Source organism: Anabrus simplex, chromosome 2 (assembly GCF_040414725.1).
Source record: "Anabrus simplex isolate iqAnaSimp1 chromosome 2, ASM4041472v1, whole genome shotgun sequence".
Lineage (NCBI taxonomy): Eukaryota > Metazoa > Arthropoda > Insecta > Orthoptera > Tettigoniidae > Anabrus > Anabrus simplex.
In genome coordinates this window covers 627,835,687-627,848,772 of record NC_090266.1, presented here as the reverse complement: position 1 = coordinate 627,848,772, position 13,086 = coordinate 627,835,687, and the positions used below count along the sequence as shown (strand labels likewise).

The following is a 13,086-nucleotide window of genomic DNA, read 5'->3' as shown; positions in this document are numbered from 1 at the left end:
ACGGTCGCTGAGGCCGTACGATCATTATTATTATTATTATTATTTGTTGATATATGTACATATACATACATACATTATCATTATAGACTGTTATGCCTTTCAGCTTTCAGTCTGCAAGCCTCCGAGAATTTACTAAACGTCGCCACAATCGTCGATTTGAAACTAGTGTTGTGGCCTCATTTAGTTATATACCTCTTATCTTTAAATCATTAGAAACCGAGTCTAACCATCGTCGTCTTGGTCTCCCTCTACTTCTCTTACCCTCCATAGCAGAGTCCATTATTCTCTTAGGTAACCTATCCTCCTCCATTCGCCTCACATGACCCCACCACCTAAGCCGGTTTATGCGTACAGCTTCATCCATCGAGTTCATTCTTAAATTAGCCTTCATCTCCTCATTCCGAGTACCCTCCTGCCATTGTTCCCACCTGTTTGTACCAAAAATCATCCTTGCTACTTTCATGTCTGTTACTTCTAACTTATAATATATCCTGAGTCCACCCAGCTTTCGCTCCCGTAAAGCAAAGTTGGTCTTAAAACAGACCGATGTAAAGATAGTATCGTCTGGGAGCTGACTTCCTTCTTACAGAATACTGCTGATCGCAACTGCGAGCTCACTGCATTAGCTTTACTACACCTTGATTCAATCTCACTTACTATATTACCATCCTGGGAGAACACACAACCTAAATACTTGAAATTATCGACCTGTTCTAGCTTTGTATCACCAATCTGACATTCAATTCTGTTGAATTTCTTACCTACTGACATCAATTTAGTCTTCGAGAGGCTAATTTTCATACCATACTCATTGCACCTATTTTCAAGTTCCAAGATATTAGACTGCAGGTTTTCGGCACAGTCTGCCATTAAGACCAAGTCATCAGCATAGGCCAAACTGCTTACTACATTTCCACCTAACTGAATCCCTCCCTGCCATTTTATACCTTTCAGCAGATGATCCATGTAAACTACGAACAGCAAAGGTGAAAGATTACAGCCCTGTCTAACTCCTGTAAGTACCCTGAACCAAGAACTCATTCTACCATCAATTCTCACTGAAGCCCAATTGTCAACATAAATGCCTTTGATTGATTCTAATAATCTACCTTTAATTCCATAGTCCCCCAATATGGCGAACATCTTTTCCCTCGGTACCCTGTCATATGCTTTCTCTAGATCTACGAAACAAACAAAACTGCCTATTCCTCTCGTAGCATTTTTCAATTACCTGGCGCATACTGAAAATCTGATCCTGACAGCCTCTCTGTTGTCTGAAACCACACTGGTTTTCATCCAACTTCCTCTCAACGACTGATCGCACCCTCCCTTCCAAGATGCCAGTGAATACTTTGCCTGGTATACTAATCAATGAGATACCTCGATAGTTGTTGCAATCCTTCCTGTTCCCTTGCTTATAGATAGGTGCAATTACTGCTTTTGTCCAATCTGAAGGTACCTTACCAACACTCCACGCTAATTTTACTATCTATGAAGCCATTTCATCCCTGCCTTCCCACTATACTTCACCATTTCAGTTCTAATTTCATCTATTCCTGCTGCTTTATGGCCATGGAGTTTATTTACTATCCTTGCCAATTCCTCAAGCATAATTTCACCAACATCATTTTCCTCCTCCCCATGAGCTTGGCTGTTTGCAACACCACCATGATGATTTCCTTTTACACTGAGAAGATGTTCAAAATATTCCCTCCACCTCTCCAGTGATTCCCTGGGATCTATTATGAGTTCACCTGAATTACACAAAACACTGTTCATTTCCTTTTTCCCTCCCTTCCTAAGATTCTTTATTACTGTCCAGAAAGGTTTCCCTGCTGCTTGACCTAGCTTTTCCAGGTTATTACCAAAATCTTCCCATGACTTCTTTTTGGATTCAACAACTATCTGTTTCGCTCTGTTTCTTTCATCTACGTACAAATCCCTGTCAGCCTCGGCCCTTGTTTGTAGCCATTTCTGATAAGCCTTCTTTTTACGTTTACAGGCTGCTCTCACTTCATCATTCCACCAAAATGTTCGCCTTTTCCCATCTTTACACACAGTTGTTCCTAGGCATTCCCTTGCTGTTTCTACTACAGCATCCCTGTATGCCACCCATTCACTTTCTACAGCCTGAACCTGCTTACTGTCTACTGTTCGAAACTTCTCACTTATCATATCCATGTACTTCTGTCTAATTTCCTCGTCCTGGAGATTTTCTACCCTTATTCGTTTGCAGACAGATTTCACTTTCTCTACCCTAGGCCTAGAGATACTTAGTTCACTACAGATTAGATAGTGGTCTGTATCATCGAAAAATCCACAAAAAACTCGTACATTCCAAACAGATTTCCTGAATTCAAAGTCTGTTAAGATATAGTCTATTATGGATCTGGTACCCCTAGCCTCCCATGTGTAGCGGTGAATAGCCTTATGCTTGAAGAATGTATACGTAATAGCTAAACCCATACTAGCACAGAAGTCCAGCAAACGCTTCCCATTCCCATTAGCTTCCATATCTTCCCCACATTTACCAATCACCCTTTCGTATCCTTCAGTTCTATTCCCAACTCTCACATTGAAATCGCCCATTAGCACTATTCTATCCTTGCTGTTGACCCTTACGATGTCACTCAATGCTTCATAAAACTTGTCAACTTCATCCTCATCTGCACGCTCACATGGTGAATACCATTGAGACAATTCTCGTCCTAATTCCTCCAACTGTCAAATCTACCCACATCATTCGCTCATTTACATACCTAATAGAAACTATGTTGCGTGCAATGGTATTCCTGATGAACAGCCCTACCCTGCACTCTGCGCTTCCCTTTTTGACACCCGTCAAGCACAGTTTATAGTCTCCTATCTCTTCCTCAATATCTCCCCTTACCCAAATAGCATGTACTCCTAGCACATCCAGATGCATCCTCTTCGCTGACTCAGCCAGTTCTACCTTCTTTCTTCCATAAGCCCCATTAATATTGATAGCTCCCCATCGAATTCCATTTCGTTCGCCAAGTTGTTTCCAAGGAGTCCCTCGCCTGTCAAATGGGAGTGGGACTCCATTACTCCCATAGGTCCGAGGCTTGCTTAAAGTGTTCTGAGCTCAGTAAATTCATGAAGCAGAATGCTGCCCTACTTGCACATAGTCCAAGTGAGGATCTCTCCTCTAACGGGTTATGGACCACCGGTGAATTGTATAGCCCTAGCCGCCTGAGCACAAGGAGGGCCACGACTCAGAATATGTCCGAGATGCCCACTCCCATTCCATAGCAACTGGTATCCCGACTCTCAGGACCACTTACTAGGCCACTCAGCCGTTGCCCAAGGTTCACGAACTAGGACGTGACTACAGTAACCCACAAACACGAACCATCAATGAAAATTGAAAATTATTCTCTAGGACAAAATTTACGATGGTTATGAATTCTTCAATTTCCAAGGTACTACTACTAAGAGTACTAAAATTTATTCAAGTTATCTTTAATGAAATCAATGGTGTTTAAATAGGTATATTCGCATACATGTTATATCAAATGAGTGAATGGTACAATTAGGTTTCAATGCTAATTGTTTAGTGATATTCTAATGAACCCATTCCACATGGCCAACCAGGATTTGACCATTGGCACAAAGTTAGACCTTTTATGTATGACATGAACATGGAATTTCAATCATAATTGTGTGTCAGAACAACTTCTATGTGTAAATGAATCAATGAAATGAAAAATGAAAGAGTATGGCTTTCAGTGCCAGGAGTGTCCGAGGACAAGTTTTGGTCGCCAGATGCAGGTCTTCTGATTTGACATCCGTAGGCGACCTGCGCGTCGTGATGAGGATGAAATGGTGATGAAGACGACATACACTCAGCCCCCGTGCCAGAGAAATGAACCAATTATGGTTAAAATTCCTGACCCTGCTGGGAATCGAACCCGGGACCCCTGTGAGCTAAGGCCAGTACGGTAACCATTTAGCCAAGGAGCTGGACACTGAATCAATGATAGAGATGAAGAATCTTTGGGTTTATATATACAGTCTATGCCAAATAAGAGTAATTCTAGATTTGGTTTGAAGTAGTTTCAGTTCTATGAATGCCATACTGATTACATAATGCATATGGAACTTAACAGTGGGAAAGTTCTTTTTGAAAGAAGGGACCCAGGAGGACTTGTTCATCAGGTGGTCATGGAATTAGTAGGCACAAGGAATGTATGTGGGAAGGGATATCAATTGCTTACAGACAATTTCTATTAAAAAATTCCTTGGCAGAGGCTCTGTATATTTTTTATATTTATTACAATCTGTTTTATGTTGCACTGATACAGATAGGTCTTATAGCAACGATGAGAGAGGAAAGACCTAGGAGTGGGAAGGAAACAGCTGTGGCATTAATCAAGGTACACCCCCAACATTTGCCTGGTGTGAAAATGGGAAACCACTGAAAACCATCTTCAGGGCTGCCGACAGTGGTTCGAGCCCACAATCTCCCAGATGCAAGCTCACCATCTGCGCGCCCCAAAACACATGGCCAACTTGCCCGGTGGGCTCTGAATCAAAAGGATATTATGCTAACTGGAAGAAGTTGTTTTGAGTTTTTTAGACACGGCTTTTCAGAATGATTACATAATCCATCAACAAAATAATGGACAAGTACAATTTTGTTGTATCAATTACACTAGCCTGCAAAATAAACTTTCTTCTGAGGTCTGAGATGTTGTAGGTGATTTTAAATAATTTTAACACATTGAATTCAGTGCCAGTATCCGTTTTTCTTACAGTGTACAAAACTAATGTCACAAAAGTTATTTTTTATCTAATAAAGTACACTGTAAAATGGAAGAAAACACCCATGTATATCATAATACATACTATCTGCATACCTTTACAAAGCACCACTTGAAGAACTCTTTCTTTGCCTGGAAGAAGGGTTGTGTTGACTGGTTTATAACTGTTGCGTAGCATCCCCTCTTCTAGCACCAGCAGTAATCAGCCAACATTGCTATGCTCCAGCATCCCTGGTATTGTCTTTCCATATCCCTTATTCCTTGGTGGAATCCTTCACCCTCTTCATCACTCAGGGCTCCCAAATTGTTAGGGAAAATACTCTAGATGGAGTTTTAACATGTTGGGTGCCAAGAGACCCCATTGGGGTACTTGAGAGCACTATCAATTTCTTGAACTTCCCGAGTTTCAAAACTGTATAAAGCCTCTTACCGCCGTCTTTTGGCTGTCGATATAAGTGCATAGATCACCTTTCGTTCGTCAATTCCTGTTTTGGTGTGAGCCCATACGGGTACGCCAGAAGTGCTTCGTTAGTTGACAAAGTCACAGTCTATCTTGTGGATTGTTTGTGTAAGTGCAGTGCTGTCAGTTCTCCTTTGCGTGAGTTTGTTTGTTACTATCTTTAAATCATTAAGAGTAAATCAAGTAGTAAGAGACAGAGTGCAGATAGTCTGGATGATTTACTGAACAAGTCTGACAATGACATAGAATGTAGTTACAATGATTTTGAACCAAGTACAGACAAGATTGAAGAAAGTAGTGACAACTGAAAAAGACTAGCTCTTCTTAATGGAACACAACAAATGGACTTAAAATTGGCTTTTAATACTGTTCTTACAATAAAATTCTGTGAGGGCTGTAGAAATATTCTAAATTTTTAAATTTCTTTGTCAAATGGGACCTGAAAAAAAATTAGCCGTCCACTCTGAAGTCCCACTTGACTTGAACACAGCTTGAAATTTCAGCAGGCCTAAGTCGACTATGCTGCGTTTACGTATTGTAAAGCCAAAGGGAGCTCACGAAAAAAAGAAGGAAAAAAAAGCTGAAATTCTAACTGCTTGTTCTTGAATGTTTGAGAGAATCCATTATGAGATGTCTCGTTTGTAAACATGGCTTCATCTTCTTCTCTCATGGGTTTTGATATTTTACAACAGACGATGGTGAAACTTATTATGATGAAGAACCAACTACTGAATTCAACATAAGCAAAAGTAGTGAGTGATAATGAGATAGGAAGTGGCAATGCTCCTCACTACTCATGGCATGAGTCAACATATCACCATGCCAGTGCAGAACCATTAGTGCAAAATTTTCTATTTTTGTTTTTTTATGCATGTTGGTGTACTTATTTGAACATGACCTTTAATGTAAAAATGCAAAATTTATAACATTAAGCCTTTGAAGTAAAATTAATTTGCTTCACATTGGAGTATTTTTTTAATTAGTTTTACAATGGAATATTTTTAAAGATGTTCATGGTTCAAAACAGTGGCACTGCAGATGCATCGGTTTTACTCTGGAAACTGAAGGAGAATTAATTTACCTTTGGTGCAAGAACACAATATCTGCAATTAACAGCGGTTTTGCATGGGCATTGTTTAGAATCTTTAGAAAACTTAAAACCCATATTTCTCAATAACACAATTTTTGCAGTATAAATCTGCTGTATAAATCACCAATATAAGCAGGCAACTATGCTGCAAAAAGTGATGAAATATGCATTAAAATATGCACGAATTTTCATGCTGTTAAACATTTGCATGAAATGCAAACATAACATTACTAGACTCAGGAATAAACAACTGAATGAAACACAAAAATCACGCTACTTACAGCTACAATCCATGCATAATTTGTGAGACTATCAATATATCAGTGTATACTGTTAAAACAATATGCACATGTCTCCTAGATTAGACACAGAGTGTTAATATTACTCGCACACTTTTTAGTGATAGATGGACACCCTAGTGCTGAACCGGTCGACCTCAGTTATCTTCGAGATTCGTATTGGCAACCTTGGAAACACAAACTATGAATCGCTTATGCATTGCTGTGACATTTGGCGAACAATTTACGTACTAGTACTGTTGTTTACACTGCAAAGCCAAACTATAGAATTCATGCTAAGAACAAGATTTGCATCGAGAAATGTTATATAATGTGTGTGTGAGAGAGACAGTTGTTGGATTAAGATAATAAAGGTTTAGAAAATTCATATCGATCGATCATATTATCGATTCAATTCAGGTTTAATTTCCATTCAGTTGGCAGTATTACCGGAACCAGGAGAGCTCCCTCCTTACTCCTCACTGCTGTACAAAAATCTATCACTAAAAAGTGTGCGAGTAATACACATAATTAAATTAGTAAGGTTGTAAGAAAACCAGGAGAAAAAAGCCACAAAAGTGAAGAGAAACACTTAAATACACATTCCTCTTTCATTTTACACTGCACACCGTACTTTCCCGTCCATAACTAGCTTTGCAGTACACTACAACAGTATTCTCCAAGTTTTCTAGCATAAATCTGTGGCTTTTGCCTGTTAAAACCAGCTTCAATGCAGAGAATAATCTCTCTACATCTATGGATGTGACAGGATAGTACTTGAATTTGGGAGCGAGCGTAGGTGTTATTCATTCTAGTAGATCCACATTATCATTACCAGCCAAATATTGGTTTATAGCTACCAAGATGTCATAGCCCTAATTTTGTTTCAGGCTATATCCAAGGTTTCCTCGAATACCTTCCAATTCACGCTTCACATTCTCCATAATGTCCAGCAAATCACCAAGACGTGTTAAACTTCTTGATTGATTCTGGTTGATTTGGAAGTGTGTCTTGATAAGTGCCAGTTCCCTTTGAACCGTTCCATTGAAGAAAGAGTTCACGGCATTAATTACTTTACATTTTCTTGAAGACTCCTTGTTAAACATGTTAAAATATAAACAAACAATGAAAAATGCACAATAAATCCAAAATTTGAAATGTATGCATGAATCTCAAATATATTAAACTTAATCATTCATCCAGTTTCACCTTCAAATGTCCTTTCAACTTGTCAGTTTAGAGAGGAGGAATACCTATTATGAAGCACAGTTATATAAGATACTTTTCATCTGTGTTGAAGGATGAGGGACTGAATGTTGATAGTCAGCTGATATTTAAATGTTAGAGCCAAGTGTTAGTAGATCAGGAGAAATGTTAAACAATCCCCTTTCAATACAAAATTCTGTCTCTCAGAATCTTAAAAACAACAGTACTGTAGTTGAACGGCCATTAAATTCAAGGTTATTCAGGCCGATATACAACAATTTTGGGTGGTTATTACAACCAGGTGCAGCTCCTGTAAGGCAGACCCCCCGACAAAGGTGGGTGGCATGTACTGTGAACGAGAAACTGTGGTCTTTTTGGTGGCACAGGATAGTATTGTAGATGGCGTGCGAATTGCGGGAATAGTGAGGGCAGCACATCCAGTCTCCGAGCCAAGGAAATGAACAGTTCACAGTTAAAATCTCGTGAAAGCCCAGCTGGTGGCCACAATCATTAAGACGTGAAGTTTATAAAGTCTGACACTGTCGTTAGGCGGTTCACGTCTCATAGGTAAAAAAAAAAAAAAAAAAAAGTTCACCGTCCAAGTGTTGGCCGGCAAGGTAGGAGAGGTGGTGGTATACAATTTCTAATCACTAGATTGTATGCCACAAACCTGGGTTCAATTCCAAACCTCTTCCCAATGTTCATGACGCTGTTGTTAGTGATGAATCTATCGGATGGAGAATTTAAGCCTTCAGCAAACCCCTAGGTGCTATTTGACAGGAGTGGGTTATGTGCCAGGACCGGGCTTCACCCTCTCCCTTCCTACCCACACAAATCGCTATCTTCATGCAGATTCTCACCACCATCCAGCACAAAAACAAGGCATTCTCATGACACTCGCCAAGAGGGCGAGAAGAATTTGTGAGCCATCAAATATCCAGGTGGAGTTGGACACTCCCAAAGTCGTGTTCAACGGTAATGGTTACAGCGATTTGCAGATTCAAAGAGCCCTGCATCCCAGAGAAACGATCAAGCAAGCTCACAGAAGGAAGAAGTGAAGGGAACTGCCTACTTGCCTTACATTCACAACACCACAGATCAAATTGCCAAGATCCTCCGCAAACATAATATAAAAACCGTGTTTGGCACCGCCACTAAAACTGCTCACAGTCTGAGTAAAACCAAGGACAAATTGTCCCCACTTTTACATCCTGGGGTATACGAAATTCCATGCACTTGCGGTTAGGTATACAACGGCCAAACATGCTGGTCCATTGGTACCCGTATCAAGCAACATGAACATAATATTTGTCTCAACCAGCAATAGCTGACCACGCTCTATCGTTGGGTCATGATGTCACTTTCCAAGATGCTCGAGCTCTTACCCACACTAGACACTACAGGTCCAGGATTATACGAAAAGCTGTGGAAAAACGTACAAATCCTAACAATTTCAACAGGGACACTGCTATCAATTAAGTAATACCTGGTTGCCAGCCATTGAGGATTTACATAGGTAGTTCCCTTCCCTGTCCCTTCACTATTGTTATTTCATCTCTGTGTTTTCCAAATTTGTGCGTTCCTCATCGCCAGATGTTTCACTCCAGGCTTGTGTCAATTTCATACACCTGTCAATGTCGTATGTTACGTACACAAGTTATGTGACCCTCTTAGACTGATTCTGATGGTTCGGTCAGCTTCCGCTTCGAGCACTAGCGCTGTGCCACGTCTGGTGAGCCATCTGGTGACGAATGAACGTACCATTTCCACTTCTATTATGTCTAAATTTCAAAAATTCATTGTTTACGAAGCCTTTCTCGTGGACAGTCAAGATTTTCTTCTGATGACGCAGAGCACAGTTCTCTCCGAAACGTAAAGAATTTCACCTTATTTTCTTGACACGGCATAAGCCCAAAAGTCTATACAGTATCATGTCTATAAGATTATCATTATTACTATTCATTAACATAGTCTTCATGAAAATGTGAGCGCTGGATCTTCCCGATTTCTTAAACTATTCAAAGGCTAAATAAACATCAGTCCCTCTATGTCTGTAATCAACAGTAACAAACAAAGCCCAGGCTAATCCACACTACTTGACAACTAACATACTTATCAAACTTAATACTGAACTATGAATGTTCAATTTAAACATATGTGCTCAATTACGAATGATCAATGCCCTCAAACAAACTGTAATATATAACGCGTTTCTGAGCACTTAATTCAAAATTACAACAATAAATAATGACAAAATTTACATACAGATATAAACTAACAATCACTAAGAAACAAATAGGCCTATATGCCATGAACATATTCAATCATGGTTTTACGATCAATGAAGAAAATTCAAATGCTCTGCATGATAAAACCACATCAATACTTCATTACTCCCAAGTCTTGTCAAGCACTGTTGCATTCCTTACTAATCCTGTGCCCTTCTGCAGCTTACTTGAAACAACACATGAGCGACAAAAATTATATGTACTGTACATTAAATTTCAACCAATACCATTTATGTAAAATCAAAAGAAGAGAGATTAAAGCTCTGCACCCAGCATTAAACTTCCAAACTCCCCTAGGCATAGGAAAAGAATGTATATACGAGGTGTGTTCAAATGAAAAGGTACGAAACGTGACTGTGGGTATAATCTAAGTAAACACCATAGGCCAGAACACAACTACACACTGTTTCACGAGCAGAAGAATTCCCTGCTTCCAGAATTCCTGTGGTTGTGACAGGAGCCAGTCCTTCACTGTGTTTTTCAGTTCGCCTTCCAAGTGGAAGCGCTTCCGTTTGAGATGGTCTTTTCTTAGCGGACCAAACAGATGGAAGTCTCAGGGCGAAATGTCCGGGCTATAGGGTGAATGCTCAAGCTGTTCCCATTTGAACTTGGCCAGCACATATCGTGTGACCTTCGGGACGTGTGGACGAGCGTTATTGTCAAGCAGAATCACTCCCTCCGAGAGCAGCCCAGGCCGTTTGCTCTTGACGGACTTGCACAGGCTACGGAGTGTGTCTCAGTATACACCACTGTTAATGGTTTTTCCATGCTCAAGGAATTCAATGAGTATCAGACCTCGGACGTCGAAAAAGACTGAGCATCACCTTGCATCATGCGAGAGCCCCCGCACAATGCGCACGACACTATATTCCCTTCCCTAGATGTCGCACTAAGTTATCCCAAAGCGGTGTATTCAAATTTCAACTGGTTTGGTTTTTACGATGTTTCATACTTTTTCATTTGAACACCCCTAACAGGTATAGAATCGAATACATAACTTACAAAAATAGGAAATAACACGACTGACCTAAATTAATTCTCATTTCAAAGTGAGCAGTAACTGGGAGTTATCTCCTACAAATAATTGTAGTGGCAAGACAAAATAATGATCTGCAACTGAATACTGGAAATTAAGTTACTCTAAGACACAGGTGACTCCACAGTTCACAGCTCCTATAGAAGTATCCATGTACCACAAGCAAGTGATAAAACATTCTTATCAATACTTGCTCCCTCGAGACAAGACTTTCACACGCGCGTGTGCGGAACGACTGTTGTTCCTTGTTCATTAGGTTATAAAAGTAAATGTATTAATCGGGGCGGGATGGTAGGTTCCTGGACATCGTAATGAACACATCTCTCATCTGAGACACATTCCAAGTAAGATTTCATTAATTTCCACTTAGAAAAATCTTGCCTCGAATTGTCAATTTTTACCTATTCCTGGAATGGAGAGATCCTTCACGAATCTCGTTTCAATACAGGCTTAAATTCAGCATTGTTTGTAAGTTATATAGGAAGGAGTGCTTCAGAAATGCGAATATCGGCAGCAACCATGCGTGGCATTGGTGAGCAAAGAAATGCCTACAAAATCCTTCCTTGACATCTGCATTAAGCCCAAGCATTCTATCTCTCCCAACTCTAGCAGGAGAAAGCTACTTTTAAGCAAGTACGGGAAGGTGAATCCCACCACCTTCCATCAGATATCCAAGTCCGACGAAACATACAATCTTGTATGAATTGCTAATGTAGTACCTTAATTCCCTGATACTAAGCAAACTTGGGCACAAGAGGAAAACTCTAGCTTTCTGAACTGTATTATCTGCGGGATTACAACCAAGATGACAATTTTACATGTTCTTCAGATAAAATTATACAAGTTTTCCAATCATGACTGAAAAACCACGGGAAGTAAGAAATGTTTCAATAAAATGTTAACGTAACAATAACGTACCGTAACAATCACCTACAACAAATAGCAAAAGGAAAAGATATTGTTGTGGTTTTTTTTTTTTCAAAATTGTGGATTAATGACGTCCATTCGTTGTATACGATGAAAATATAACATTCTGAAAAATAAGGAGAAATCTCAAGCAAACGGTAACGCCTTCGATTCTGTAAAAATGAAAGTGCAAATACATTGCCTAATCCCATTCCTGAGAACACCACTCTTCAAAACCGTGCAACTGTCAAGGCCAATTATTATTTCTCCTTCAGATTATCATCATATTTACCTAAACTATTCATTCTTAGTATTGATTATAGACTATAAGAACGACATACAAGTATTTGACCCAGTCAGCGATATTTCCTAATCATACTTAAGATAATTCTAATCGTGTCTTTACATTGACAAGCACAGCGTTAATATTTGAAGTTCAGTGATAAAGCAGCACTAACCTTTGGACCTCACTTATCTGCCTTCTGACCAAGGATAACATCATCTATCTTGAACAAATATTCTCCTTTTACAACAAACCCTACACAAGAGACCTATGACACATACAACTGCTTACAACCTGATACAACCGACTCCAATACCAAACACCACAGTCACATTCTCCAATTACCGTCGGAAGAACAAAATGCCCAGTCAGGTGTACCAACCAACTGATCGAGACTTTTTTTCTGTTCGACAGCAATAATGCGATTTAAGTAATTGTACCGGTATATAACACTATAAAATAATTTAATTTTCACGAATAAGAGAGTAAGATACAATTCCTAAATGCCATAATGTTGAGATCATAATTCAAATACAGATAATATTATTTATAAATGAAGATGAAAATCCACAGCCTGTTTCCAGTCGTTCAACCGGGTCAGGAACTGTGCTGGTTGCCGAAGCCTGCCGTACTCCTATGAGGCAATTATTATTGACTGACAAATGAAATGATATTCGAGAGAGTTGCTGGAATAAAATATGACAGGGAAAGCAGGAGTATCCGGAGAAAAACCTGTCCCGCCTCCACTTTGCCCA

At 39.7% G+C, this 13,086-nt stretch overlaps 1 protein-coding gene across 1 annotated transcript in view; it reads right to left on the bottom strand.

Annotated features, from left to right (window-relative positions):
* The window catches only part of P5CDh1 (delta-1-Pyrroline-5-carboxylate dehydrogenase 1), a 241,063-nt gene extending 228,375 nt beyond the window's left edge, over positions 1 to 12,688 (bottom strand). The window contains exon 1 of the mRNA XM_067141060.2: positions 12,507 to 12,688. Coding sequence (XP_066997161.1) covers positions 12,507 to 12,550 — 44 coding nt within the window. The 5' untranslated portion in view covers positions 12,551 to 12,688. The remainder of the gene's footprint in view (positions 1 to 12,506) is intronic.
* Between the last annotated feature and the right edge of the window lie 398 nt (positions 12,689 to 13,086).